The sequence below is a fragment of the Catharus ustulatus genome, chromosome 5 (assembly GCF_009819885.2).
Source record: "Catharus ustulatus isolate bCatUst1 chromosome 5, bCatUst1.pri.v2, whole genome shotgun sequence".
NCBI classification, from domain to species: Eukaryota; Metazoa; Chordata; class Aves; order Passeriformes; family Turdidae; genus Catharus; species Catharus ustulatus.
Genome location: NC_046225.1, coordinates 20,022,308 through 20,050,150, shown reverse-complemented (window position 1 = coordinate 20,050,150; position 27,843 = coordinate 20,022,308). Strand labels below are relative to the sequence as shown.

At 38.8% G+C, this 27,843-nt stretch overlaps 1 protein-coding gene across 7 annotated transcripts in view; it reads right to left on the bottom strand.

Annotated features, from left to right (window-relative positions):
* Positions 1–27,843, bottom strand: part of PDLIM5 (PDZ and LIM domain 5) — a 127,927-nt gene that overhangs the window by 50,823 nt on the left and 49,261 nt on the right. For 2 of the 7 annotated variants that reach the window (XM_042779274.1, XM_033060450.1), the window contains exons 4-7: positions 7,101–7,143; positions 5,437–5,825; positions 839–856; positions 396–568 (exon numbers count right to left, since the gene is read on the bottom strand). In XM_042779274.1, coding sequence (XP_042635208.1) covers positions 396–568; positions 839–856; positions 5,437–5,825; positions 7,101–7,143 — 623 coding nt within the window. Of the gene's footprint in view, positions 1–395; positions 569–838; positions 857–2,842; positions 2,860–5,436; positions 5,826–7,100; positions 7,144–27,843 lie in introns of all 7 variants that reach the window. The other 5 variants (XM_042779277.1, XM_042779279.1, XM_042779275.1 and 2 more) reach the window with 3 other exon arrangements.

The window sequence follows — 27,843 nt, the reverse complement described above, 5'->3', positions numbered from 1 at the left end:
TAAACCGAGGAACTATGGATTTATGTTTCTCATTGGTTACATCATTGCAGATAACATACTTTTGTGTTACTGACAAAGACTTTCTACATGCCAGAAAACACCTAATTCTTCTGAAGCATTAAATTTGATCATTGGCACCATTTTGGTGATAATGGGGGGAACAGAAACAACAAATACATATCTTTCAATATCTTTGGGAGTAGAAATGGAAATTTCAGGATTTATCTAGAATGTTTTAATTCAGCTCAATCAGGAACAATGTCCAGCAATGTATATATCCGGAACTACTTAGTAATGGCAGGGTTTTGCAGTAATATCTCCCCTGACCCCCAGCTTTGAAACCAGCAGTCTGTGCTGGTCACTGCCCCTTACTGCACTTGCCCCGAGGTACTCACTGTGATCAGTGCCAGTGATCTGGGCGAGGATGCGGAAGGAGCGGGACTGGGTGGTGCCTGTGCGGGGGTGCCAGTCCTCGGTGTCCTCAATCAGCCGCTTCTTGCTGGCGTCGCTGTGGGTGGGCGTGTGGTAGAACTCAGTGTAGGTATCCACGATGTGCTTCCGTGGGGGGCTGTGCCGGGGACAGACACAGCAGTGAGAGCAAGGCTTCAGACAACACCTCCCTCTGCCCAGCTACAAAGGTGTGGGCACACCGAGACTTTTCACAGCATTTAAAGGCAGCAGTTGAGGCACAGCTAAACACAGATGCCGTTTTCTGAACCAAACACATATTCTAAAATTACTCTAACTCCACTGAAATATTTTTAATAGTTTCACTGATAGAACACTTGAAAGAGTAAAAGACAGTATTATCACGACATCTACATGTTGAAACTTTTACCGTTTGGGTGGGTTTTTCCTTGGAGGTGACAGAAGAAGACAGCAAGAGAAAGTTTTCCCAGCATAAACAGGAAAAGGAGAAAAAGAAAAGAAGAAATAAAGTCAGAAAGCTGAAACGAAACAGAAATGTGGTTAATTGTTCTACTGAATTAGTTTTGCGAGAAAGGGCACTAAAATCCAATTAATAGTCATATTCTCATTCTACCTCTAAAACCTCTGCTGAGAACTCGCATACTTTAATTAAACTCATGGTGATTTCCCTATAGGGATGAGAGAGGAATTTGTTTTGGGAAAGCAGGATAGTCTACCTAGCTCAGATTGGGTGCCCCTTAACACCTTTTTTCCCCTTGAATTCCCTTCCCTAAATTCTCCCTTTAGCTCTCGAGGGGCACAGCACAGATGTGTGCACATGCAAGGATCACCCAGTACACACCAAGTCTTTTGCACTTGGCAAAGCATAGATCAGAAGCAGCCCATCAGAAAGCATAGATGGTCACATTCTGAGGCATATTGAGGAGGTACCCTATTTGAAAGAAAAACAGGTGGGTGATTGTTCCATCTGGAAACTTTCCCTACAGTAACCTACAGGCTATTATAAATCTTTGCACTAGCAAGACTTTCAAGAGTACAGGATCTAAAAGCTTTGGATTCCAGTAAGTGATAAAAGAATGAGACCGTTTGGGAAATTTGGGAAAAAGGAACAGAAGACTCAAATTACTCCTAAATTCTACATTTGTTATTTTAAAGCATTAATCTGTAAGACCCTCTAAGTGTACATTTATTTTTTACATAATTTACAGGAGGAAAACTGAAAAACTAGCTCCTAGGACACAAAACTTCTAATAACTATTTAAAATCAAAATCCAACAAAACTTGAAGAGTCAATTCAATTTCTGACACTACCTCCTCACTGTACTTTCATGGTTCAAAGTATTTCTGGGGAAGAAAGGTGGAAAATGAATGAGGAATGATGTTAACTGTTAACAATTAAGAATTAGGTCCATTAAATGGAATGCATTAGTAAAAACTTAAGCTTAAAAAATACTTAATACTTAAAAGAATGTGAAAGGTATGGTACAAAATTATATCAAAATATTTAATTTATTGACACACATTATTAGCAAAGAGCATGTATCACATGTCAAAGTTAATAAAAAGAAAAGAAAAGAAAGAGGTATAGAAACAAAAGCAGTGGCAATTCCAGTACAGAGAACAGAGAAAAATGGAGTAAAGCATCTTAAACAGTTAATAGCAAAAATGACATCTGAATGTTCAAGCAGTATTTAAAGGTGTGGAAATACATGAAAATGTAATTATTTATGTGCAGTTTACTGCATTCTAGCAACTACCCCAGTGAAATAAGTAGTCTTCCACATTTGTTGAAAATGGTATAAACGAAAAAAATCCCACTGACTTCTCTTGTCCTAGTGGCCTCCTTTCTTAAGGCTTAAGAGTCTACCAGTAATGACTCACTGAGGCAACAAGGTGGTGCTAGAGACAAAGGAAAACTCAGTGAGACGGGCTCTCAACTCAGCTGAGAGGCAAGAGAAGAGAGAAGCCAATAAAACCTCAACCATTTAACATCCTAATATGCACAAGCAGAGTATATGGACGTTAGTTTTCTTTTCCTGTATGAATTCAGAATCCAGCCCTTCATTCCACAGTTCTCAAGCCAATTGTATTTTTATACTGTATTTCCCCATTTACTTGTTGTATTACCAACACCAATGAACCACAGTCGCACCAAGAATTTATCAGTACACACAAACACCACACAAATGTTTCATAGAATAAAAATGAGCTGCAAAATGTATCACAGTGAAAAGCAAAGTCACATCATGTCCAGTGCAGATAAAATAATGTATTACACTGAGAAAAGCTGAAGCTGTTTTGCAAAATTTAAATAAATAACTCTGTAAGAGTAATTTTGCAAAACCAGGATACATGCTGGTTATTCCAATAGGAAAAATAACCATAATTCAAGTCCAGTGCTGTTGATACTAACTTTGTCACTGCTGCTATCTGCAAGGAAAAAACAAAAAGGTATTTGATGTGTTAATTAATTATTTGCTTCTTAAAATAGTACAGGAGATTCCAAATCCAAGCTCTGGTAAAGCCATATATCACATAAGTCAAACTTAGAAACATCAAGAGAACCTACAAGAGAAAATTTTAGCCCAGATGAACTTTAACTGAGTGAGGTCTATGGATACCTTACCTGTTCAAAGCAGCAGGCACATCTTCATGCAAGAACTGGCAAAAAGGTCTTGATAAAAGTGCAACTGCACACAGGCAAGTGAAGGCAAATTGCTTGCTTTCTAAGGCAGAACTAAACAAGGGAAATTAAACTTCCTTTCCCATCCTGAAGTCAAATAGTTTATATCCTGAATGCTTTTTGAGGGAAGTCAAGAGGAAGTAAAGGAAATTGTGAGTATAACAAGGTGCATGTCTAAAGAAGTGCATTTGCTAAGCAGTGCCATCTATGAACAACGTACAAGTTGGTTTTTTGCATGTTTTGAGAAAAATGAATCATACAAGCCACAGAAGCAAAACGGAATTCATTTCAGACTGATCAATTATTCTAAACTTCAATGTTTCTGATATAATGTCATTGATATCATTTTAAATGAAGGAGATATTTAAGCATCATTGTAGAAACTTAACTTTTCCAGCTAAAATTAAGTAGTGTAGCAGCAGACCAATATAACCACCTTAGTGGGTTTCGTCCGCTTGTTTTTGTTCCATGCTTTAGGACTGCGGGACACTTAGGCAGCCTAAACACAACATTGTAAGAAAGACTGCAAAATAAAGTAGGTTTTTACAACTCTGAAACATTCTCAGACTTTTCCAAACTAGATCTGCATGGCTGACAGTGAGACAGGGATTTCTTCACCTCTCAGCTGTGATTATTCATCCTCTTTGATGGTATTATTCATCCTCTAAGTAAGGTAGGGCACATAGCAGTGTTCACCCAGTCATCCTATCTTGATTGTAAAGTACTTACTCAGTGCCTGCAGCACTTCCTTCCAGAAGACTTAATTTTGTTGCTACTGTTCCTCTTTTTCAGTACTAATTGTTGCTTTTGAATACTCCTTACACAGTTATTTGCTAAAACACTATTACTGGAAAGATAAGAGAGGGTTTGCCAAAGTGTATTCAACAACCGCACCAGCAGTGAGCAAGTCCTTGGGATCTCTCAATTTCAATCCACAGTTTGCAGAATGGATTCCTGCCATCATCTGTTTAAGAAAGGGCTGGAAGTTACCATGGATACAGTGCAATATAAAATGCATACGGGCTGCATTATGAGTCCACACATGGAAAATATTCATACTACAAAATAAAGGGAATGAATACCTAAAGAAGTTTTGGTGGGTTTTTTTTTTTTTACTCCATAAGAAACTGCAATTCATTCAGTATTTTACTTGGCATGGATGTTTGCCTTTCTGTAGAGTTCTTCATATACTTTCCATACTGAACGAATATCAGAGAAGAGAGGCACAAAGCCTATTGTGGGATGGGAAATAGTAATCACAGCTTTTAGGTTTTAAGCCCAGGTTTCACATTCTTTAAACTCAAGAGAAACCTACAGTTCCCTTCCTGTCCTTTTTATTACTTAATTCAACTGCTGGTCACAGAAGCCAAATGGCATGGGACTGCTCATTCTCATCCTCCAGGACAGAAGGCACTGGGAACTAGTCCCTGAGGTGCTACAGCTCCCATACTCTGGGAGAATTCTGGGAATTTCTGGGAGAGCCTAAGGCAACCCCAGCCAAAATCTTGCTGCAGGTCTGAGTTCCCAGGACTGCTGTGGGGCTCAACTTAGTTTACTAATCTATTGTTTAGTAGTCTAGATGCTACACGAGATAAAAGACTTTTATGTCTCCTAAGTGTTCAGTCTCTGATGCCCACTTCAATGTAAACAATTATTTGAATAAGGAAATGACTCACATTTTAAATCTGCATTGCTTGTATAGGGTGAAGGTAAAATACAAAGTTGAGGTATTTATATTACAGCACTGCAAAAAATCTGCTTAACCCCATCAGCTTCCTAGAAAGTATCTTAAAGCTTTTCCTGTGTTGTGCAGAGGATTAATGGGACATCTGTCCCTTTGCCTCCCTTCTGGGACCTTTTTCCCCTGGTTCTGCCAGGATCATGATTGGTCTTCCAGAGCATCTCATTCCTGGCCATCACAGCACAGACCCTTCTTGACAGACTGCTCTGCATTTTTGAGTGCCTGCTGCTTTCAGTCGCTGTATTGGGTATCAAAATACACAGTGAGAGTGGACATTGAAATTAATACCAGGCTTGTTGTAAGGTCCAGAACACGTGGTGATAGAACACATCATGTAAAGCATTCCATGGTCCTTGTTCAATTTAGTCGTGACACTCTATAAACTGATGTGTCACTCCTGAGAAAACCCATCACCAGAAGTCTAGCTGGGTCTTTGAAGCATCACTTTTAAAATAATTCCTGAGAGATTGACTTCTGAGGAGTAAACAACTCCTCCAAGCTGTGTTTTCCTTAGTCCTCAAACAAGCCCGGCTTTTTTCCTGTGAGGAAAGACCCTCACAGTGAAAAAAAAAATCCCACCTACCCATTTTGCTGTTTACTCTCCCCCTGGTTCTCTCTGCCTCCTCGTCGCGGCCCCTCGGCTGCGTCCTGGGCGCCGTCGGCGGCCGAGGCGCTTGGGGCGGCACCGTGCTGCCGTGGGACAGGAACTGCAGGTTTAGGAGCGCCCAGCACAGGCGGCCATGGCTCAGCGTTAGGCTTGGCGTTAGCATGCACTCCGGGCACGGCGCACGCGGCCGACACCTGCGCCGGCGTGAAGGCGGAGGACGGTGATGGGATGGAGGTGACCTTGGAGGAGGTTACAGCTCCAAATGGCCTCGGTGTCTTATTGAAAGCCACGCTGGTTGTGGCAGTGACTTTGGGTGCAACAGCAGAGGCAACGGGCACAGGCTTAACTACTTCAGCAGGCTCTGCCTATGTGGGATGAAAAACAGAACAGAAACACACAAAACCACGCCAAACGCAAGCACGTTCCTCAGCAGGGATTTTAGCTGCTCTCGGGGGACATGACCCACCTGGCGTGAAGCACAGAAGCAAGCTTTACCAAGACTGCAGCCATGAAATGTAATGGAAAACAACCCAGGCCATGCATTTCAGGAGAGGGAACGATCCCAACATGCACAATCAATATGAAATTCCACAATGCTAGCTCCTCTCAGCATATCCAAAACAGACACTCCACAAATCAAACTCACAAGAAACTGAAAAACCGCTCTGTTGTAAAGCCCACCGGGTAACTCAGAGCTAAAAAAACTAGAGCTTTTTAGAGAAATCCACATTCCATGTCTCAAACCCAATCTGAGATATGCACGTTCCCCATACACAAATGGAATGTGCAAATGTTCACACACTGATCTGTTGCTAAGACCTTTAAGAGCAGAATGAGAGCATGCTAATGCTCCCCAAGGTCTCCACATACCCATGTCAGATAGCAGCACACTCAAGAAATCTGATTTTTTTTTGTTCGGTTGGGGTTTTGTGCTGGGAACTATGTTTTAACATTGTGGTTCCCAAACTGCGGCCTCTAAAGGTCATGGTCAGCAGAACAGTAATATACCACACATTAATTACATCTGCTGGAGAGGTTTTTCAAGTACAGGCTATTTATAAGTATTTTCAAGTTTGCAAACAGCATTTTTATCAGAAAGGGGGTTTTGAAACTGTTGCATAGAATAAAACATTAGAAGAATTCAAGAACAAGTAATTCTCCAGGGCTTTAAGGAAAGTGAGGGGACTTGTTCTCTGAAATTGTAATATTTGAATAAGCTTCTTTCAAATACCAGGAAAGATTTCAGCGTCCATTAAAATAAACAAATCCCCACAAAAAATTTAAAAATCACTGCCAAAAAAATTTTATCTGTTTCTGTTTTCTCTCTTAGGTACAGAGGGAAAACACCAGCAATATCTTAAAAAAAAAAAAAAGTTCCAAGAGTTGGAGAATATAATTTAATCAATTTTTTTTTCCCCTTTCTTTTTGATAATAATTTCCAGGTTTCTTCATTCTTTTTTAGGAGGCAGGGAGAAAAGTAATCAACGATCCAAATGCTGCAATACTCTTAACGCAACACATGGAAAACAGGCACGTTATACCAAAAGTTTGAATGCCAGTGCTTATCAACAACAGGGTTTGACAGATGGGTATCAGTTAGTGCCACATGCTACATTTCATGGTTCTGATGATGAACATACCTTTGTCACATGAAAATGATCAGGTTTTTGTATAGAAGACACCCTGGAAAAGAAAAACATAAGCATAATAGTTAAAAATTAATTCTTTAATGTTTAAGCACCATTATGCATGGTGTTCTACTCACCACATCTACCCACAGATACATAAATATTTATTGTTGTTTCCTTTATAGGAAACAAGAAGTCTTCAACCAAAAGACTAAATCTACAACACTGTTGTTGATACAAGGAAAAGGCAAAACTGAAGTGAATTAATTTGTCCAGAAACAATGTCAGGAAGTCTAGCATCTAGCATTAAGTACTATTAGATTTATAAATTCATAAAGCTATATCACCAGTTCAGAAACTTCAAATCCAATCTGCTTTCTGTTTTTCATTTTTTCACAAGAAAATGTCACATAACTCCACAGCTCTGGTTAATTTAACAACCTATTGCTATTTATATTTTAAACAGTGCATAACCAATATAGGGGCCTAAACCAGAACATTTCCTTTTAGAATAACACAAATCCTCCCGAAGAACTTCGCAAGTTAAATAGTACAGAATTTTTTTACACAGTCTTTGGTTTTCAAAAATAAGGTTAACGTCACTGGAATTCTATAGTAGATGGCAAAAAAAATTTCTCCCAAACAATGGGCACATTGAAACTATCATGGGGTAGTGGAAAGGAAAGGAAGTATGGCAATGAAAAGGATTATGAAGATGAAGAACTGACAGATTGCATGATACCTAAATTGAAATGGCAACGTGTTACAGGTAAAGAGCATCTCACTCAACTGGGTTTGTCAGATTTGCACATACTTATATGCAAGAATACACAAACATACACTAAAATTTTAAAAAAAATCAAAAACCCAGCAAAAAATCTGATACAGTAACATTTTGTTTGCAAACATTGCTGCTGGTACACTTGAGTGTTTTCATGCTCTTCTGCCACAAAACTGTTTTTTTGACACATTTGTGTCACATTTCCAACACATCTTCTAAATAAGGTTTTGAAAAACTGCAGCTGGATTCTCATTTCCAAAAGACAATTTGCTAAGGAGGCAAAAAAGTTCATTTAACTGGAAATCAGCTAACAGAGGCAACAGTTTTAAAACCACTTCTACTGTATAAACCAGCTTTTCAGTTTTTACCAGAAAAACATGGACAGCTACTATTGAATTAGACACATTTGTCCCCTTTAGCAATCCTGGGTTTTTTTTGTTTTCTATTTTGTCCTCTTTATCTCAAAGTCATTTGGCCCTCTGGGCTCACTGGATCCCAGCAACAGGAATCCTAATGCAGGTTCAGTATCTACCTTACAAAAAAGGAAATCCAGCTGTCAGACTAGTAGGGAAAAAAAAAAAAGAAAGAAAAATTGCATAGCATGAGAAGATGATGTTATGCACTTGGCCTTCCCCACTCGTGCATGACTACTGACACACATTATGTCCACATCAACAGCAATTCTCCACAGAGACAGGGTTTTGTCTGCTCTGGGGAACAGGTCCCTTCTCCCCTTTCCCACAGAGTGTGCAGCCTATGAAAGCCTGACCTCTGGCCCTCCACAGCGCTGGGGTGCATCATTAATCACTCCTAATTGCAGAGTTGTCAATTTGCAGCAACAAAAGCAGCAAGAAGGGAGAAGAAAAAGCCAATACATATGGAAACTTTTTTCAGACCATCGCCATCTTAGGTATATCTGTTCATTTTTACAGTAACTTGAAATGCTTTATGTATCTATTAAGCTGGACCAACAGAAAGAATTAGGAAGACATTAATTATTCAAGCCAACTACCATATTCCACACTTGAAAAAAAAAAGCCTCTTTGCTAATGCTGGACTTTTAAGTCTCATTAAAAAAAGGGAACATACTTATTTTCCTTTGGCTTTTACAAAATAATAAAATTTGAGTTTGTAATGGATGACATTGCCTCTATACTCATCAACACAGCACATAGCAAAAATGCTTTTATGTCACTATTACCAGATAACCAGGAGACACGCTTTTCAAAATTCATCTTCAAAAATAGCATGCAAAAAGAAAAAAAAAAGGGCGGGGCGGGGGGGAAGCTTGATCACCAAAATGTTTATGATGTTCCTTTTAAACAGACAGACAACGTAACATTTTCCCCACAAATATACTTGAACCAAGGACATAAATTTGTGTGCCCCAGACATACTTGAAACAGTTTAACTTGGCCTTGTTGACTTCAGACCAAAACCAGACTAAAAATCTGTGATTTATCCCATATTGTTACAGGAAAATGCTCACCCAGCAAACTGAGCCACCAAGATCATAATGTGAAAAATGCATGGTGGTCAGACAAGACAGTACAAAAGGAAATGCACCCTTCAAGCTGAAAAGCAAAACACATCCAACACACACATTTAAGAAAATTCTTCCTTCAGGACTATTTCCCACAATATTTTCATAGATACCACTGAACTGCACAGCCAAAAAGTAATTAAACTGCAGAATCACACATATTCCTTAGCTGTTAGCACTTCACTTTCCACCTAGCAATTAAACATATGAGGATTTCATGCAGGTTTGGTCCCATTGAATGTATGAATAACTGATGATAAAGGTTTTCAGAATGAGATTACACAATTGCCCTGTTACTACTTACTAGAAAAAGCAGGATAGCTTGAAGCATGCTATTTTCTGAATGATTTAAAACTAGCAGTTCAGCATATTAGTTTATGTAATACTTTCAATAACATACAAACAAAGCAAAGACATAAGAGTTCAGTATTTAGGCTTATTATAAACAACTCACACAAAAGACCTTGGCAAATGGTTACTGTATCAAACTTCATAAGAATTATTATAAACAACAAAAACAGCAGCTGCAGTCATTGCTTACTGACAAACTATTACTAAAATAAAAGTGCACAAATTCTTTGCACAGCTTCTATATCAAAGTCATTCATTTTTTATTGGAGGGGGGAAAAAAGCAGCTATATTTAGCTTGTGTAAACAGCTCATTTTGACCAAACATGATCAAATTTGCTGTCTGAACATACCACAAGACAATCCTCTCTGATTAATACTTTCATGACATTTAATGCAATTCAAAACATTCCAACTTCCAGAGTAACCTTATTAGGAAAATGAATTAGTCCACACTTCACTGTAAGCAGTAGGTCCAGTAAAAACTATTCATTCTTTAAATTCCCCTATTATTCATTCACTTTCCAAGTATTTCACACAGATGAAAAAAAGGAAAAAAAAAAGACACAAGCAATTTGACAGAACCCTTCTATACTTATCAGTAAGTGGAAAAACACATTACTAAAGCTAAAACTGTAAGATTCTGCAGTGAGTACAGTTTGATATGCCACCTCCAAGGACTGATCATCAATGGCAACAGAGTTATCTCAATAATCAACATTATGGAAGTAAACCCTCAGCCACTAAACCTTTCAATCTTAATTGAATCTAGAATCCAAAGGACGTGTCAGAGCTGTCTCTTCTTCCTTTAAAGCCCTATCAGCCCCATCCATTTAAATCCCCTTACTCAAGGGACTGTAATGTACCCATAACTTAAAAAGCAGATGAAAAACTAAATGGGGAAGTCACAAGAAGGTAACTGTGCTTATATGAGCCCTTCTATGAACAAGGGGAACACACAACTCTGGTATTAACATAGCTGCTGGGTTTGCTGTTTTCAGACTTCTGCAACCAGAGGGGTTGTTCAAACTCTTGAGAGAAATACAAGAAAGTCTAACACCTTCAGGGACTAACAGAATCATCTCTGTTGAAAAAGATCTTTAGTATTGAACTCAATCAGAAACATAACACTGCAAGTCCACCAAATGAAGTCAATGATGGAAAACTTCCTCTGAACTTTATTTGTTGTTCTGAGCTGAACCTTTCTAATAGAAGGATGGAAAAGAGGAAGGATTCCCTTCCTGTCTCATATCCTGCCCTTCCAATTTTCAAAACTAACTCCTCTTTCCTAGCTGATGAATCATCAGGAGACAAATTTTGGCAGCAGATGCTACATCCCTGAAAAGCCACTGGTCAGATCTTCCTTCCCAAAATTTGAATTTTTCATGATCTTGCTATTGTAGTCTGCAGTTCTGTTGGTTAGCTTCATTTTACTTCTAGAGAGCAGTCAATTGACAGGGAGGAAAGAGAAATTAATTTGCTTTCTGTAAATTAGCCAACTCATGGAATAAAGATGACAAGCAGAATGCATTTAACATATAAAAAGCCATGACTTTCGTAGGGGTTATCTGAATAAAAACAGATGTAGACATAATTTAAAACACAGAAAAAAGAACAAACCAAATATATTTCTTTTTTCCTAAAACACAACTCCCTTCTCCATAACAGACATAATTAATTTCTTTCCAATTTTGCTCTGGCTCACAACAATAGAAGAAGAGGAACATTGTTAAGCTTGCTTCTTGTTGCAACTTACACACCTTCAGAAATGGTTTCCTTGCATACATTAATAAAAAAACATACAACTGTGTCTCCCACAGTTTTACAGAAGCACACACTGCCCCAGGCAACTTGGTACAGCAGCACTTCAGCTATCCTGTCAGGGCAAGGATCTGTGGCCTCGAGATTGCAAACCTGTCCACAGCCCAACACATGGGAAAAGCAGAGGTAGTAAAATCATCATTAAGCATAACTCAATGAAAATTGGAATCTGTTGCAGCCAGTGGCATTTAAAAAAAAAAAAAAAAAAAAAAAAAAAGAGTTTTGGTGGGGGTTGTTTTTTTGCCTTAAGAAACAGCAATGTTTTCAAATCTGTACTCTGGTCATTGTGGTTGCTAAGAGATGGCTGTCAACATTTTACTTCATCATTCACTCCCTTTGTTCTAGTTTATTATGCTAGCTTACATTTAGTTGAACATACCAAATTATGACAAATAGTGTTAATTACAGTCAAACAACAGAAATGTCAGTGCTGCACCCAGAGGGCGGTTGGGCACTAGAACAGAGCTAGCTTGTGAGTCACTCACAACAGATGCTACACTTTCGGTAAGTTTTAAAAGGGGTAAATTAATAGAATGTGTGTGTCAGCTTTCTACATTTGGTATACACCATAAAATACCTTCACATCTTCACAGTGCCCACCCCCCCCTGCCCCCAGCACACTAGGGTACAGTGAAGCACTAGGTCAGGTAAAAGAAAAAAAATTGTTCTTGCTTCACTGGTTGCCTGCTGGTTGGCCAAATCAAATTCAGGTTTCTCCTCTTAAACTTAAATAAGGCTTGTGATTTCATCACTATGAGTTAAAATACACAGTGCTGATATTTTAGGAATGAGAAAAGCTGCCCTCTGCTTTGATATTCCTACCCACAAAGGTTTAGTTGTTTCAAAGACCTCCCAAAGACAACTACTCCTCATATTCTCATTCCTGTGGTCTGTGGCAGCCCTACCAATACATTTGTAAAGAGAATTTAAGTGCAGGCAGATAATATTTTATTCTATTACAGCAAAACCAAAAACCAAACAAAAAGCCAAGGAAAAATACCACGGAATTTATCTCACCTTCTGTCAGAAGCTTTTAAAAACATGTTTTTTGCTTCCATAAAGGCAGAAAATTTAGCAACCTGGAATTCCTATGTTATGGTCAGCCCTGAACTAGAAGGGCACATCTGTACACACCTGACCATGACTCTCCTATGGCCAACGCCTTACAGTACTATATGGCAGATTGCTGCCAGTTGTCCTAGAAAAGTCATAAAGCAGCCTAGACACAAGTGCTAGCTCAGCATGTCTAAATAATCAATAATTTCTACCAGTTATGCCTTGCTATAACTTTTTCTTTTCTTTAAGCCTTCCTAAAGCTGTCTTGCTAAGTAATAGTATTGACATAACAGCTAAGTGCAAGTGACAAGATAAAACAACTATATCTGGTCTTCTAATAAACTATAATTTATACATTTGATTTTCTTCATCAGTGCTTATTAGACAGTAATTTTAACATAGCAAGCTACCTTTTAAAAACAGACATTTTAAAGAAAAGCATAGGTCTAAATAACTTACAGACCTAGTCAGTCCTCCAAAACCCTTAAAAAACCAAAAAAGGCTCAGCTTCACATTGATTTCAGTCTGTCATCAAATCTAAGTAAAACTAAGCACTGAATTAGTTTTCCCAGTGCTTTCCACAATATGGTGACTAATGTTTAAATTACCTCCTTTATTTAAAACACAGCCCAAATAAACTGAAAAGTGTAGTCATATCTATTTTAACTGGAAATTCACCACAAACAGCTCCCCCAATCCCCAACATGTCCTTATTTGGTTTTTGGGTTTGTTTTTTTTTTTTTTTTCCATTAAGTGTGTCTGTGGGAATGAGCATTTTTTCTCAAATGAAGAATATGGCAATTTAGAGAACCGTTAGATTATATTTTAGTTCTTCTGGGAGCTAAACACACCCCTCCTCTACAAAGCTGTCCAGCCATCCATTACTTCCAGGAAGTCTGAGAAGGTCAGAAGTGTAGTTAACCAAAACTGTTTCTGAGGGTCAGGTAGAAGTAGCAAAGAGCCCTGTCCTTTGCTAGGTCAGCAGCATGGGAAGTGGTATCACCCACCCAGACTCCAAAAGTACTGTCCCAAAGTCTGGCAAAATCCCAGCTGCCCAAACACCTCCTGCTTCTTACTGATTTCAGGTGATACAAGGAGCAATATGAGCAACCTAATAATTCAGCTTCTGAACCTCCATCTGGTGTGTTTCAAGCTGTGCCATCAGCCCAAGTACAATATGGGAACATGTGGAGAGTCTACCATAATTGCATAGCTGTCAGGAAAATCACTGAGCCTGGGACCATACCAGAAAAGCCAGGGAAATGGCAGTAGTCACCAATAAACAAACATGATGATAAATCTATTTAAAAGGATAAGTTTTAATAGGACATGCTATGGGTTCAGTTATTTCACATTATGGTTAGGAATATTCAGCTTTTGTCTGACTTCTCAGTGGGAAGCAACAGCAAACCAGCCAACTTTCTTTCCCATTCAGGCTCTCAGACACCTCTCTTCTCCCTCCCATGTCACCCCAGCAGCAAGAGATGAATACTCATTCTCGACGACCTGACTAGCAAAGTGCCACAAAGGCTGCCAGGGGCCTTTTCAGCACAGGGACTCAGCAGCCAGCACATACCTGAACAAGTGCTCATTGCAGCAGATGTTTGGGGGGGCTCCCACAGGCCATCTCCAAAGGGAAAACCACCACAGGTGGCACTGGCTGAGGGTAGCAGAGCTGAAGCACTATAAACCACATGCTGGAATTATTACTGTATCAATTTAATGAGCACACACTTGCCAGAAGCTGTTAACTTCTCCACTGCAGACCCCTGCTTTTCTTGCACTTTATCATTTCCGTGTATTGTTTATATGGTTATATATTTAAGGTCACTGGCTTAGCAGCATGTATTACAGGTCTAACATGCTAAGAAAAGCTATTTATATCTCAACATGGTTGTCTTGGATAGTTCTAGAAATTTAACAACTTCAGTTTGGTGGTTTTCTTGTATTTTTCTTTCCTTTCAACTACATCAAGACCTCAGGTTAACCTGGCCAACAGTCTCACCAGGCCTTCAAGGAAAAAGAAGTCAAAGATAACTAACTGTCACACTATAAGCTGCAGCTGGAAATTATTCTGTTTTCTGCAAAAGCTAAACAAGGAAGATTGAAAAGCAGGAGAGACCTTTAACAGTTTATTCCTGTAGTCAAAATAATTGGTTCCTTGGCCAATTTAAAGTAAAAGTGAATAAAGCAAAGCCCTGTAATTCTTCTGCTGTTTGCAAAAACTATGCGAGAAAAAATTAATAAGCCCATCTGACTCCAACTGATCCAGTTTTCCTTTCCCACCATCTAGTTTTTGAAAAAAAAAAAACCAAAACCTTTTATCCATCTCAGCTCAAAATCTCAGCTCAAAATACTTAGGGGGTAACAGTCACAGCACACTTACAGCATATGCAGCAATTAAGTTGCTTTTGTGGGCAACTAATCACTGATGGAAAACATCTGATGGTCACAAAGCCTGTTGAGATCTGTCACGATGCTGCAAACATTACTTTTGTCTTGCCTCATAGCCAAAGTAATGAGTAATATTTGACAGGCACAGTATGTGTTTTTATTACCTCATAAGGTTTTGTGCCACAGACATGACTTTCTACTGACAATATCCCGGAATTTTTCAAAGGCAGTAATTATTTTTAAAAAATGTGTGGAAAAAAGCCCTTAAAACAGTGCAGCTGTGAAATTCAGCTCTTACTTGGACACTCTGCAGCTACTGCTTACTTTTATATGAGGTGGTGTAACAGATACATATCTAGTTTAATTCATAGTGATGTTACTCAGTTTGTCTTTAGCAGTTTTTCAGACCTCTAGAAAACACTTTACACCTGAAAACCTTCCTGGTTTTCCCAGCATTACCAAACACCCCATCTTACTTACGCTGTTATGCTTTCATGATGCTATCTCTGTCTTTCAGGAAGACATTTATTTTCCAAACAGACAATTATTAGTTTATTCCCGTTTTACTGTTTACTAGAGGAAGGTGGGAAGAGTTGATGAGTCAGGACACTAAAATTTTGATTCTCAACAGCTGAGAACTTGCATGGCAGAGGACAGGTTTTATTTAACCGGTGTCTCATTTTTTCCTGTGGGTTGAAGCTTGGGAACAGCTTACCCAACAACACTTGGCAGTTCACTTACTTGTCTAAGGGGTTTTTTCCTGTTCTTTACACCCCACATAGACAGAGGTGCGAAATTAACTACCTGAGCTTAAGAAAATAATCAGTTACCTGCACAGATACTAAATACACTATGTAGCCAGTTCAAGCTAACTTGAACTATTTTCAGGATATGAAGGGCATAGCCCATATTTAAACCATGTAAGCTTCTTTTAATCCATTTAGAGACAACTGTCCCTTGACAGATCACCACATATCCTTTTATAATTAAAGAATGCCTGCAAGTTAGTATCATAAACCATGCATGTTGGAGAGATGTGTTTTTCAAAGGAAAGCAACAGGTGTGGGGCAGAGTCAGCACTTGGAAAACAAAAGTGTAAATAGAGACAAGTAACATCATTCGTGGCACCCAAATAATGAAATGAATGTTTACAAAGGAAAAAAGGACAGAGATTACACAGTTGACTGAGATAAAATGAACTTGGGTTTCTTTGGGTCAGGTAAGCTACCCATACTTTATCAGATTTTGAACCACAAAGAACCCATACTAGAGAAAACATTGAAAAATCACTCCTTTCCCATTCTTAATGTTCCTTTTATCCCAGTATTAGCCAATTTTCAGATTTTAAATAAATGTCATCAAGCATGTCCCACAGTCCAGGTAACACCAAATACACACCCCTACCTTCTACCCCCCACCCCCAATTTTCTGAAAAAGGGGACAAAAAAGTCTCTCTCAAATATATTCACATGCTATTCAAATTCAAAGGTAAGGAGAGAAATATTTTAAGACACGTTTTAACTTTCCAAAATGCAAGCTTTTCCATTTATCTGGACTTGGCCAGGAGTACAGGAAGCACCACCGCTGACGCATTACTGCAGAGCAACTGCAAAATCCCAAGGCTGCTTCAGGTTCTGGTAAGTAAACCAACAGGACTTTAAAAAGTTTTTGATCAGAAAAGTTTTGGACCTGGGTCAAATATCTTCAAGCTCACTGTCTTTCTGGCAGTCTCACTAAACCATTAAATACGATGGATATCTGACTTAACCCTAGCACTGGACGCTCAAGCAGCAGCAAGAAAGCTTTGCCTAACGCTTGCAGAGACTTTTGTTTTATTGAATTTCTGAGATCTTTCTGAAAACATTTTATCCTTACATAACTAGTATAGAGATGAAACAAAAATAAAAGATCAGTGTCCCAAAGCACTACAAACAGTACAGTTATGCAGTTCTCAGGAAGCTTTTAATCAGGGTCTTTGCAAATTAGTAGCACAGTGAAAACCAAACCATGTTGTCACATTCCTTAGGAAATTACAGTGCACACAAAGCACACCAGACTTCCAAAGCAAAGCTCCCAACAGCAACACAGGCTTCCCTTGTATTTTCTAGCTTGAGACCTTGACAGCTTTGCTCTTGGTCTCCCTTTGCAGGACATAATTTTCCGCAGCTGAGTCAAAGGCTGCAGAAAATTTCCTCTAAATAAAACCCGGAGGGAAAAACAGGACACAAGGCAGCATGATGACAACAACAATGACAAGACTGATTTCCATCACAGAAAAAGGATTTCTTCAACTTCATGTTCCAGTCCTTAAACACTCACTGGTGCAAAACATGTCTCAGCAACAGGCACAGAATAACATTAGCTGTTACTACAAATTGTTTTTATAGCTGCACACTGAGATGAAAGCTGAGGCTAGAGCACTTCTGGCATTCTTGTCTCCATTTTGTAACTGGTTTGCTCCCATGTTAAGCTGGACATAACCCAGCAATGTATGCCTACAGCCCAGAAAGCCAAGTGTGTCCTGGGCTGCATCCAGAGCAGTGTGGTCAGCAGGGAAGGGAGGGGATTCTGCCCCTCTGCTCTGCTCAGGTGAGACCCCACCTGCAGGGCTGCAGCAGCTCTGGGGTCCCAGCACAGGGAAGACACGGGCCTGATGGATCAGGTCCAGAGGAGGGTCACCAAGACAATTACAGGAATGGAGCCCCTCTCCTATGAAGGAAGGCTGAGAGAATTGGGTTATTCAGCCTGGAGAAGAGAAGGCTCCAGAGTGACCTTACTGCAGCCTTTCAACAGCTGAAGGAAGCCTACTAGAAAAATGGTGAACTGTTTAGAAAGGTAATGGCCTTACACTGAAAGAGAGTAGTTTTAGACTGGATATGAGGAAAAATTCTTTATTGTGCAACTGGTGAAGCACTGGAATAGGTTGCCCAGAGAGGTTGTGGATGCCCCACCCTTGGAAGTGTTCAAGTCCAGGCTGGATAGGGCTCCAAGTAACCTGGTCTAGGAGACAGGTGTTCATGCCCAGGGGAGGGGGCTTGCAGGCAGATCTTTAAGATGCTTTCCAAGCCCAGACATTCTATGATAAGGTATTTCTGTAGCAGCACTGTGTGTTTTGCAGATCCAACTAAAGCCTGAAGGGAGGCAGCAGCACCGCAGCATATTAGATACACAAGCACCATACAACTTGGTTACAGTGGTGTTTGCTTGCTGTGCAAGAATGGTGTTAGATGATTTTCACATGTCTGTGAGCCTCTTTATATCACGCACTCTCTTAAAATATAACCAAGAACTGGTTTCAGCAAATGAGTGCATCCCAAATTATTCTCTGTATCCCCCCCAAAAGCATACAGATATACCCATGAGTAATTTGGACCAAATACATATAATCTGGGGCATGAAGGAGTTTTAACAGCTGTATTGCTCTGATGCAGCTGTTCACAATTACTGACATGTGTTGCAAGGCACTTCTGATTACTGTGTGTTTAATCTATATATAAATACATTATTTTGCTACTTAAAAGCTTGGCATTTAGATGGTATCTGAAAGGCTTCAAAACTGATGTCTGCGTGTGATGTCCCAGCTGGCTACTTCAAAGTGTGCCAATAGAATTAAAATGTCACCAGAGATCATGCCACTGAGGTATGTGTGTTATTTTAAGAAGTGAAAATAAACTGTGGCCAACTTCAGATAGTTTCTTTAAGTCTTTCACTAAATAATTACAGACACAGCTTAAAACAAATATGCAAGATCAATGGCATCACAATTTTCATGCTAGCTAACAAGCCCCTGACTTTCAGAAAGGTATTGCACGGGTTAAACAAGAAATGGGTAGAAGGGTTTTACTTGAATGGCAAATGCCTACCAGTCACACATAAGAACCTACACACTGTTTTACTTTTAACAAAATAAATCTGCTATTTGAGAGCAGTTATGAGGAGAACATTTTATTTACCTGAAACATAAGAGCCTAGAAAGCATTGGCTCATTGACTGCAGAAAATATTAGTTACAAACAGTTGCAGACTAATTTGATCATGCAAATTATTTTTATATGGATGCTGCTTTACTAAAAGATACTATCTTGGCAAGCCATGGGGAGAAGTGCAATTTCACATTCTACTACCTAAAGGCATTTCTCCATGGGAAAAAAGTCACAGGTCTCAGCTGCTTCCTACAAGAATTTTTAGGCATGGAAAGTGTACTTCTTGAGTGAGCTCTTTAGTCAAAGATGAAAAGCTCAACTGTACAGACATCTCTCAGTTACACATTTATGTTAAGCAGACCAGTGACCAATACAATTTTTCTTGGCCCAACTGCTATCTCCAAGAGGAAGCATCCACGAAAAAGGAGAAAAATAAATCACTGACTGTGAAGGACTTAAGATTTCTGCAATGTTTTGCAAAAACAAGGAAACATTTTTACACAGTCCTGAAAAATATTCTGTGTTTAAAGAAAGCTTGGGTTACCATGGTTTGGAAACCAAAGAAGTAGTGCCAGCAACCCTCTAGTCTTCATAAGTGATACCCCATAGTCATCTTCACTCCAGCAGCCACATGCACAAAGTCTGATTTTTGGAGAACTCTTACCAGGGTTGGTCCTCACCTATCCAAGCCCTTCTTACAGGTGCGACCAGTCCAAGGAGCACAGAGAGCTTGAAATGACTGACTACACTGACTACAAGAGCTCTCTAATCTCACACTGAAAGACTTTCATATCTACCATCACAGAAATCTGATCACCTGGGTCCTGCCCATTTTTGCCAGTTCCTGCCCATTTCTACCAGTTTTCCCTTTTGCCTCCCCGCCTGACCACGAGCAATCTACAGTGACCTAAGGCAAGGGAATAGCATTAGATCACTGAGATGCTCTGTATCTCTTATTTCCTTTTTTACTTACCCACACATGTAGCAGATATGTTGGACAAATTGTCTTAAGGAAGAGCAACTTAAAACAAATAAACAAAAGCATCACAAACAAACCCCACTCACAGTGATAGTCAGGCAGGAAAAAAATGTGCTGAAAATGTCAAGAGGTAATTTAATTCAGTGACTAATCATGAGACATTTTCCATGGAGTTTAAAAAAAATACAAAACCAAACAGCAGAAACATGGTGCATCATGAGAAGAATCGCATGAATTCTTCACATTTTTCAATAATAAAATCATTGGGGAGAATTATACAATGAAGAGGGTAGTCAAGAGTAAATATCTAATGTTTGCAATACTCCAGCTTGCCCTCGTACTTCCTTTTAGCCTCACCCACAGTGTGCAACTATTATTAACAATGAGTAATTCTCTAGTGCTAATGTATGGGAGGCAAAAAAAGAAACCCACCTCAGCCAAGAAAACCGCAATGATCAAAATATTGATCAAAATGAAAGCTGCAATTTTAAAATAAAAATTTGACTTAAGGGTACATCCTCAGAAAAATCCGCAAACAATTTACAGCCTTCTTCATCTTTCTACAAAGAAAAGGCAAGCAAAAAGAATAGTTTTACAGTGTCCTTTAATCAGATCTTGATCAGCAATGTGCTCTGTCTGCTAATTATCTGTTGATAGCAGAAACAGCTCAGGTCCAGCCCTGCATGGTATTACGTTACTCCATGAAGGCTGATAAATGCCTCAAGCTCTATTATCTTTTATAGCAGACTAAGTCCTTCTCATTAAAGAACCTTTGTTTCCTTCACATCAAGAGGAATTTGAAACTTCATAACCATATTATATCCCAAAATACATTTCTCCTTTGTACTATAAAAAGAAACAGACATATAAGTTATGAATCCATCCTTCCCACCAAGATAAATCTACCAGATTAAACTGCTGAGTTCATGATTTCCCCAACCTTCCCCCCCCATACCACTCAACAGCTTTAAAATTATCAACAATAGCATTGAATTGATATAGTATTAATTTCAGCACTGGTATGCAACCTCCACTCACCTCTGTGTGTGGCATACCATAGGATTTCTAAGCCACAACTACATCGTGTATCACAAAAATAGCTAACTTTAATGGCTCATGTAAGTAAGGACCATTTCTTTCTGACTAAAATAAAGAAATAAAGTGACTCCGATTTTATTGACACAAGATATTCTGAAATTTACCTGGATCCTAAATAAAACCCAACCTAACAGCTTTCCACAGAAGTGGCTAGGAAGTGCCACCTACATGAGACATCTAATTCTCTTCTCCCTGGTTCCAGTTCCTGCCAAAATACCCTCTATATGGTAACTGAGATTTATTATTGATTTTTCTTCTTTTTTTCTTTGTTGTTGTTGTTGTTTAATGACAGTGTTGTTTACCTGACTTGTGCTGAAACTTGATTTTATCCCAAGTTCCACAGTACTGTGGCAGTTTGAGTCTAGCAGCCCTGCCAGAAGCAAAACTTCAATCTGCCCTTGCCCCAATTTGCTCAAATTGCACTAGGAGCTTTCTTCTCCAGGACAACACCCTTCATCCAAGTGCAAAAGATACAAGAATCCCATAATCATACCCTCTACATAATTTATTCAACATTGCTTCTTTATAGACTTTATAGCTCCAAGAGATGCAACACAAAAGTGTTAGTCCAACATGCATTTAATTATCCATTTAATTAATGGAGAGTCACTTATGAGTTAAGAAGATTTTGCGGAAAATGACTGACTCGTCCAGTCATCACCTTCCTTCCAAGACTTGGAAAGGAGATAACTGGAAAGTATTTTGGTCAATCGTCTCCAAGATCAGTATTGACAGCAGGCACACTTTAAAATTTCAGTACTTGAGAGGCCATGAATGGAAAATATTACACTTTTTAGTACTTGCAAAACCTGTTATACATTATATTTAGCCCAGTACGTGTATTTTAGTGACTCCATGTGTCACTGAGACTTAGTCTGCTCATGTGGAGGCGCTTTGTGTGTAAAGGAAAAATAATCTGTTAGCAATCAAGCAGCATTAGTTACCTCTGAAGTCACTGTCCTCATTAAAACTTTGGCTTCCTAAACTCTAATACATTTTAAGAATGTATACTACATCCCATTTTTTGCATAGAAGCTTAGGAGCTAAAAGTGATACTATACAGTCAATAAGATTGACTACCCTAGGTTTGGTCATTTTCTCTCCAAAAGACATTGAGTGTTAAAAAGTCCTCCCCCCTACAATGAAACTCACATTACTTCTATAATCCATTCCCTTTTGCCAAGATGGTCTCTCTTACAGAGCAGTAATCAGCCATAGGTTAAACAGAAACACCAGAATAGGCCAAAGAAGAAACCCTCCCAAAATAACTGCTACTCAGAAAACCCATTTAACTGTTCGGTGAAGACTTTATTTCAAACTGAAAGCAACAGCTAACATCAGCTTCAAACCACTCTTAGCTGCTGACATAGATTCTCCATAAAGTTTGTGCCTCTCAGACAATGGCTTATAACCTCTCACATTGCACATTTATTTTATTTCGTAAGATTTTGTCCTCAGTCACACCCACATAAAAATGACATCAAATTTTCATGGGGTTTTGTTGTTTGTTTTGTCGGGGTTTTCCAAATTACATTCAAATTGTATCTTGGCAAGAGTTAGAAATGTGAGGAAATTGAGTCTTGCCAAAACCGTGGGAGAAAATACTCAACAGACATCATAAACTTAGACGTTTAAGGCATTAAGAAGAATATCAAAGATTCCAAAATAGGAAAGCATCTAAATCTGTTGTAAATTTAAATGTAAGAGAGATTCAAATTATTTGCAGATTTCATGTTAACAGACAAACTCTTCTCAGCTAAAACGGCCACAGGAATGCTGGAAAAAAGCTAAAGCTTTACATCCACCAATGTCTTACAAAGTAGGGACCAAACCCTGCAAGCAACAAGTGTAACTAAGCCCAAACTGACAAAATATGCAAGAATAAGAAAAATTTACTCTATTTATAATTAGATGTCACTAAGTAAAAACAAACAAATAAATCAATCCAGGTTCAGTTCTGGTTCAAGTGGTCACAAGTCCCTCACTGTATCTATGAGTTCCAATTTGAGAATTTAAGCAAGTGAGGAAAACTGCCCAGATTTTTAAGTGGACAAATTATTACCTAAAGTGTTTTTGAGATATTTCAATAACTTTTTTATTTCATTGCATCTCTATAAATAATTTTCTGCTACTTGTTTTGTTGGTAAATTCCCATGGACTAGAAGCAAAGGCAAGTTTTTATCATCTCTGAACCTTGCAGAAGAGATCTCACTCAGTGCAATGATCCAACCCTAACATGTCTGTGCTGCAGATGTGCCACTTCTGCTAAAAGTTACATGGTCAATACTTGAAAGATCCCTAATTCTTTGAAACATAATAGTTTTACTGACAATTGCTTCCTGGCTTCTCGTCTTGAATATCCCAATTCACCCTTCTCAGAGCTCCCTGAAACTGGCAGGAACACTTCCCTTGTATTGATTAATTGCCTTGGGGCTGGGGAGAGCAAGGATCTGACATCTCCAGCAGCAGCCAGTGGTGTCAGGTCACATGCAAGACAGAGGAGCATTGTGGCATAAACACCAAACAAATATATCAGGTTAAAAGGGCAGTTCACAATTTTCATGAAGTTGAGATAGAGTCTCTAAAACCTCCTTACTCATCACAGGAAGGAAGAGAAACTTTCCTTTCTGAGCGCTTTTTGGGCAGAGGCTCCAACATAGGACTCCACCAGCAGCACCATGAGGTCAGGAGGAAAGCATGTCCTCTGAGCCCCTGCCCCAGCAGGGAGCCAAAGTCCTTTCAAGGCCAGAAATTGCTGTATCTGCATGAATGAAAGAATGTGCACATGAGCAACTGAAAAGACAAAGGACCTTCTTCTTTTTTTTTTTTTTTTTTTCCTCTGGTGGGAATAGGGATTCAGCTGTGACTAAACTGAAGTGTCAGATGAATCCTGAAGACTTCCTGTCTCAAGTCTCAAACCACAAAGATGACAAAGGCTTGTATGTGGTGCAGACTCTGCCAAAAGCAGAGAAGGTGCATAGGAATAAATAAACTGTCTTTCTGCCTGAACAACCTGTTGTGGATTAGGTAAAAGTAGGGATTCCTCCAACTTCGGTGCACAGTGTAAGTGCAATTGGGAAAAAAAAAAATCATTGTGAGAAAATATTTTTTATCTACATACAGCAAAACATCTTGATGTTGTTAGCCTGTCTGGGATGAGAATTATGTTGATAGACACATGAAACAACACCTATAAGACCCCAGTTTAATTATTAGTTACAAGTGTTTATGATAATCAAACCCACATGTCTTGTGCAAGCACCCAGGTTCTCACCATGCAGGCGTTACAAGCCATGGTTTAGTTCTCACTCCCCCCTCACGCTGAATCATCGGAAAGCAGCCACAGTGGGTCTGGATACCAGACTAACAGGTTCACCAATACAATACACAGACAAAGCAATCCCTATGGTTTTTAATTCTCCTGCTGTTTTTCAGGCTGAGTGCTCAGTCCAGAACACGTCCACTGAAACACATCCCATTCAGTGTCAGGCCAAAACACACCCCACCAGAAAAAGTGACGCAATGGGGATGTAAAAAAAGCAAAACACACCAATTTATACACAGCTCTTTGTTATTCAATCACCAGGCAAAGCTGGATTTCACTTCTAATACTGAACTAACAGCAGCATTAGAAAATGAAAAACTCAAGTCTATTTTACTGGGCCGTGGAACTCTACAGTGTTTTATCAGAACACTCAGCTGCACACTTTTCCTCTAGTTTTATTTCCTTGGAGGAAACTTCACTTTGGGAAACAAAATCCATGTGCACTCCAAAACCAAAATATTTTTTAACAGTTGAAAGCAGATCTACATCATCAACAAAATCTAAAAAGAACTGCAACAAGCAGTGTTTGCCTACAGGGCTCTTAACAAGAGAATATTGGAGGGAAGAACACAAACCTTATTTCATAAGGAACTAAGCAAAATTGGCTGGTAATAGTCATCCCTGATTAATCATCATGATACTTTATTTTTCTTCATATTCTCCACTGAAGCTGAGGCCCTCAGAGCCTTGATGGCCACCAAGTAAGATCAGATCTGACTATGTGAAAGGCAGATAAAGGTTATCTGGTGAGAGGAAATGTCTAGTTTTAGGAAATCAAACATTAAAGCTCAGCCAGGCGTGCTGCAAAACCAGAAATGGAACTAAAAATTTAAAACCTATGCTTAACCACTACATCAGTTCTGACAAATAAAAACCCACCTGATATAGCACGATCAGTAATGGGAAACATTTTGCAAGTAATACAGCATTTAAAAATAGCTGTAATCAGCTGCTGCAGGTAATATTATTACAGAAACAAAAACATGTTTTTCTATATTATGCTGCAGTGCTTATGGGATATTGGTGACTGTCACCATGAATACCACGGAAGTCCATTAGAAAATAAGGAAATGAAACCAAGAATTGCATCAAAGGCCTCCTGGAGAATACTACTTCATTAAAATCACTTCAAATGAAACAAAATATAACAAAAACCTAAGAATATCACTTTTCTGATGGTTTTCGGTAACTCATTAAAGAAAAAAAATAAACCTATACTCCCCCCTGGGGATTATTTGTAAATGGGAGGAAAGCAGTAACCGAAAGAGCTTCCTGAAACACAGCTATGAACCTTTTCCTCAGAAAAACTAAAAAGCAGGACCTAGCCAGGAAATCACACTAAGAGCAAACAACATTGCTTTCCTATCAGTCTTCAAAACCTGAACTATTCCATAGTTCCATTTCTGCCCTTTTCTAAAACAAACCCAAACTGAACCCCAAACCAATGCCCCTTCCTCCCCCACCCCCAGAAATCAACATACCTTTCAGCATCTCCGGTGTGAAGAGATAATGGAAAGTAAAAAGCGCCTGGATTGTAGTTACACTGCCACAACAGCTCTTGACAATGGTGGCTTAGTCCAGAGCAACTGGCATACAATTACTAAAGAAAGATTGACTGAACATTGCACTGTCAGTGGAGACTCCTTTCCCCTCATGTAGGAAGTTGGCACTTGTACTTCTTAAGCAGAAGCTTTATTGTACATTGCAGAGATATTGATAGTCAGCAAAATTAACTCCTGTGGTTTTCAAGAGATGTTTTTAGATTTCTGTAACGAAAGTTAGCTTAGCTGTGTTCTTACATTCCTAAAATACATATATTTAATGTTTGGAAAATGTATTCAATCTACTCCTCAGAAGCAGCTGTGTTACTAAAGATCTCTTTAATGTGGTGGTGTTTGAGCACAACTCTCACATTGTGCTTCCACCCTTCAACAGCAATGAGAAGGCTTTGCAACAATGCAGAATATAAAGCAACCTAAAGCAAAACTGACTTAAAGGGGTTTGCAAGCTGTAAAATGCTATTAAATAACAGTCAGACTCGTAGTAACACTGGTCATGACCTCACTCAGACTAGATGTTTTCTGTATTAAATTTCAGCTTGCATTACTTCTTGCTTACAGCAAGAGCTATGAACTGAACAATGTGGAGTTCATTAAGCAATTCCTTGCTGTCCACAAAGATACTCCTCAACTCAGTTTTTTTCTTTTTAATTCTGTAAGACGGGAGAAAGCTATTGGTATTTCAGAAAATTATTTTAAATCACAAGCAGTCATTTATCATTAACATGTCTTTCATCCATTAGGCAGAGCACTGCAAACTCGTCCTCACATTGCATACTGAGGCACACTGTCCATCTAGCACAAGTCAAGATCAAGTAAGATTATCTAATTTCCAGATACTTCCTACTGAATTACGCTATTTCAGGATAAAGCTATGTGAATAAACCTTCACTGTTCCTGTCTTCACAGACAGAAATCAATTGTGTCAGATCTAAACCAGAAAACAGTTTTATAACAGAGTGAAAATAGGATTCTAAACCACTGTACACCTAAACATCAAGCCATTACCTTTCTAATGATCTGCTTTTGTAAAGTCACTTTTAAAACTTGTATTTTTTGCACTCTATTTATTTGCTTTAACAACAAAGCATCATTATTTTCTAAAATTTTCAAAAAGTATCATTATACATCCGAGTGGTTTAATCCCTATAGCAGAACTATAATGGAAGGGAAGTATTTCCATATTAATCTTAAATATAGGACAAAGAATGAAGTCTATATAATAACAACATGTGATAAGCACTTATTTTTAGGTTAATCCCAACATATCTGAAAGATATGCATGGTTTCAGGCTTTAAAACAAATGTCTACAGGGTCAGTATAATTACTCAAAAAAATCCAAAACCAAGTAAACTTTACTTCCCCATCTGAAAACAAGCAGTAATTTTAAGAAACAAACGAAGAGTCCAATTCAGAATTACTTTTTGCTGTATTTGTCAGACATCTGTGCTATGCAACAGTTCATATAAAAGCAATGGCACAGATGTTTCTCAGTGGTCAAAAAAAGCAAGATGAGGCCAATTAAGGCACTTTAGTTACCACTTCATCCATTGCAAACAGATGGGAACTTCTAAGACACTAAACTTTCTTCCCTCCATTTTCATGAGGGACTCTCAGGCGCAAACCTCCACTCACAATCACTCACAACAAATAGTGATGCCCTAATTTATCTCCTCCCCAACTCTTTATCAGGTTCTGCTGATTATTACATGAGCTACTCTCCCAAGCAACCTGACCAACCTTTATTCCATCAAGGACTTGGACTATGAAGGTAGGAATTTGAAAATGTATCCCAAATTGAATTTACAAGCTCTCGTCTTGTGAGAGACATTTTCTTGGTGATGACCTCCTAGTTTTCACATAAAAAAAGGTGATATTTATAAATATCTCCCAAATCTGACTGCCCTTGGTTTAACCCACCATGATAT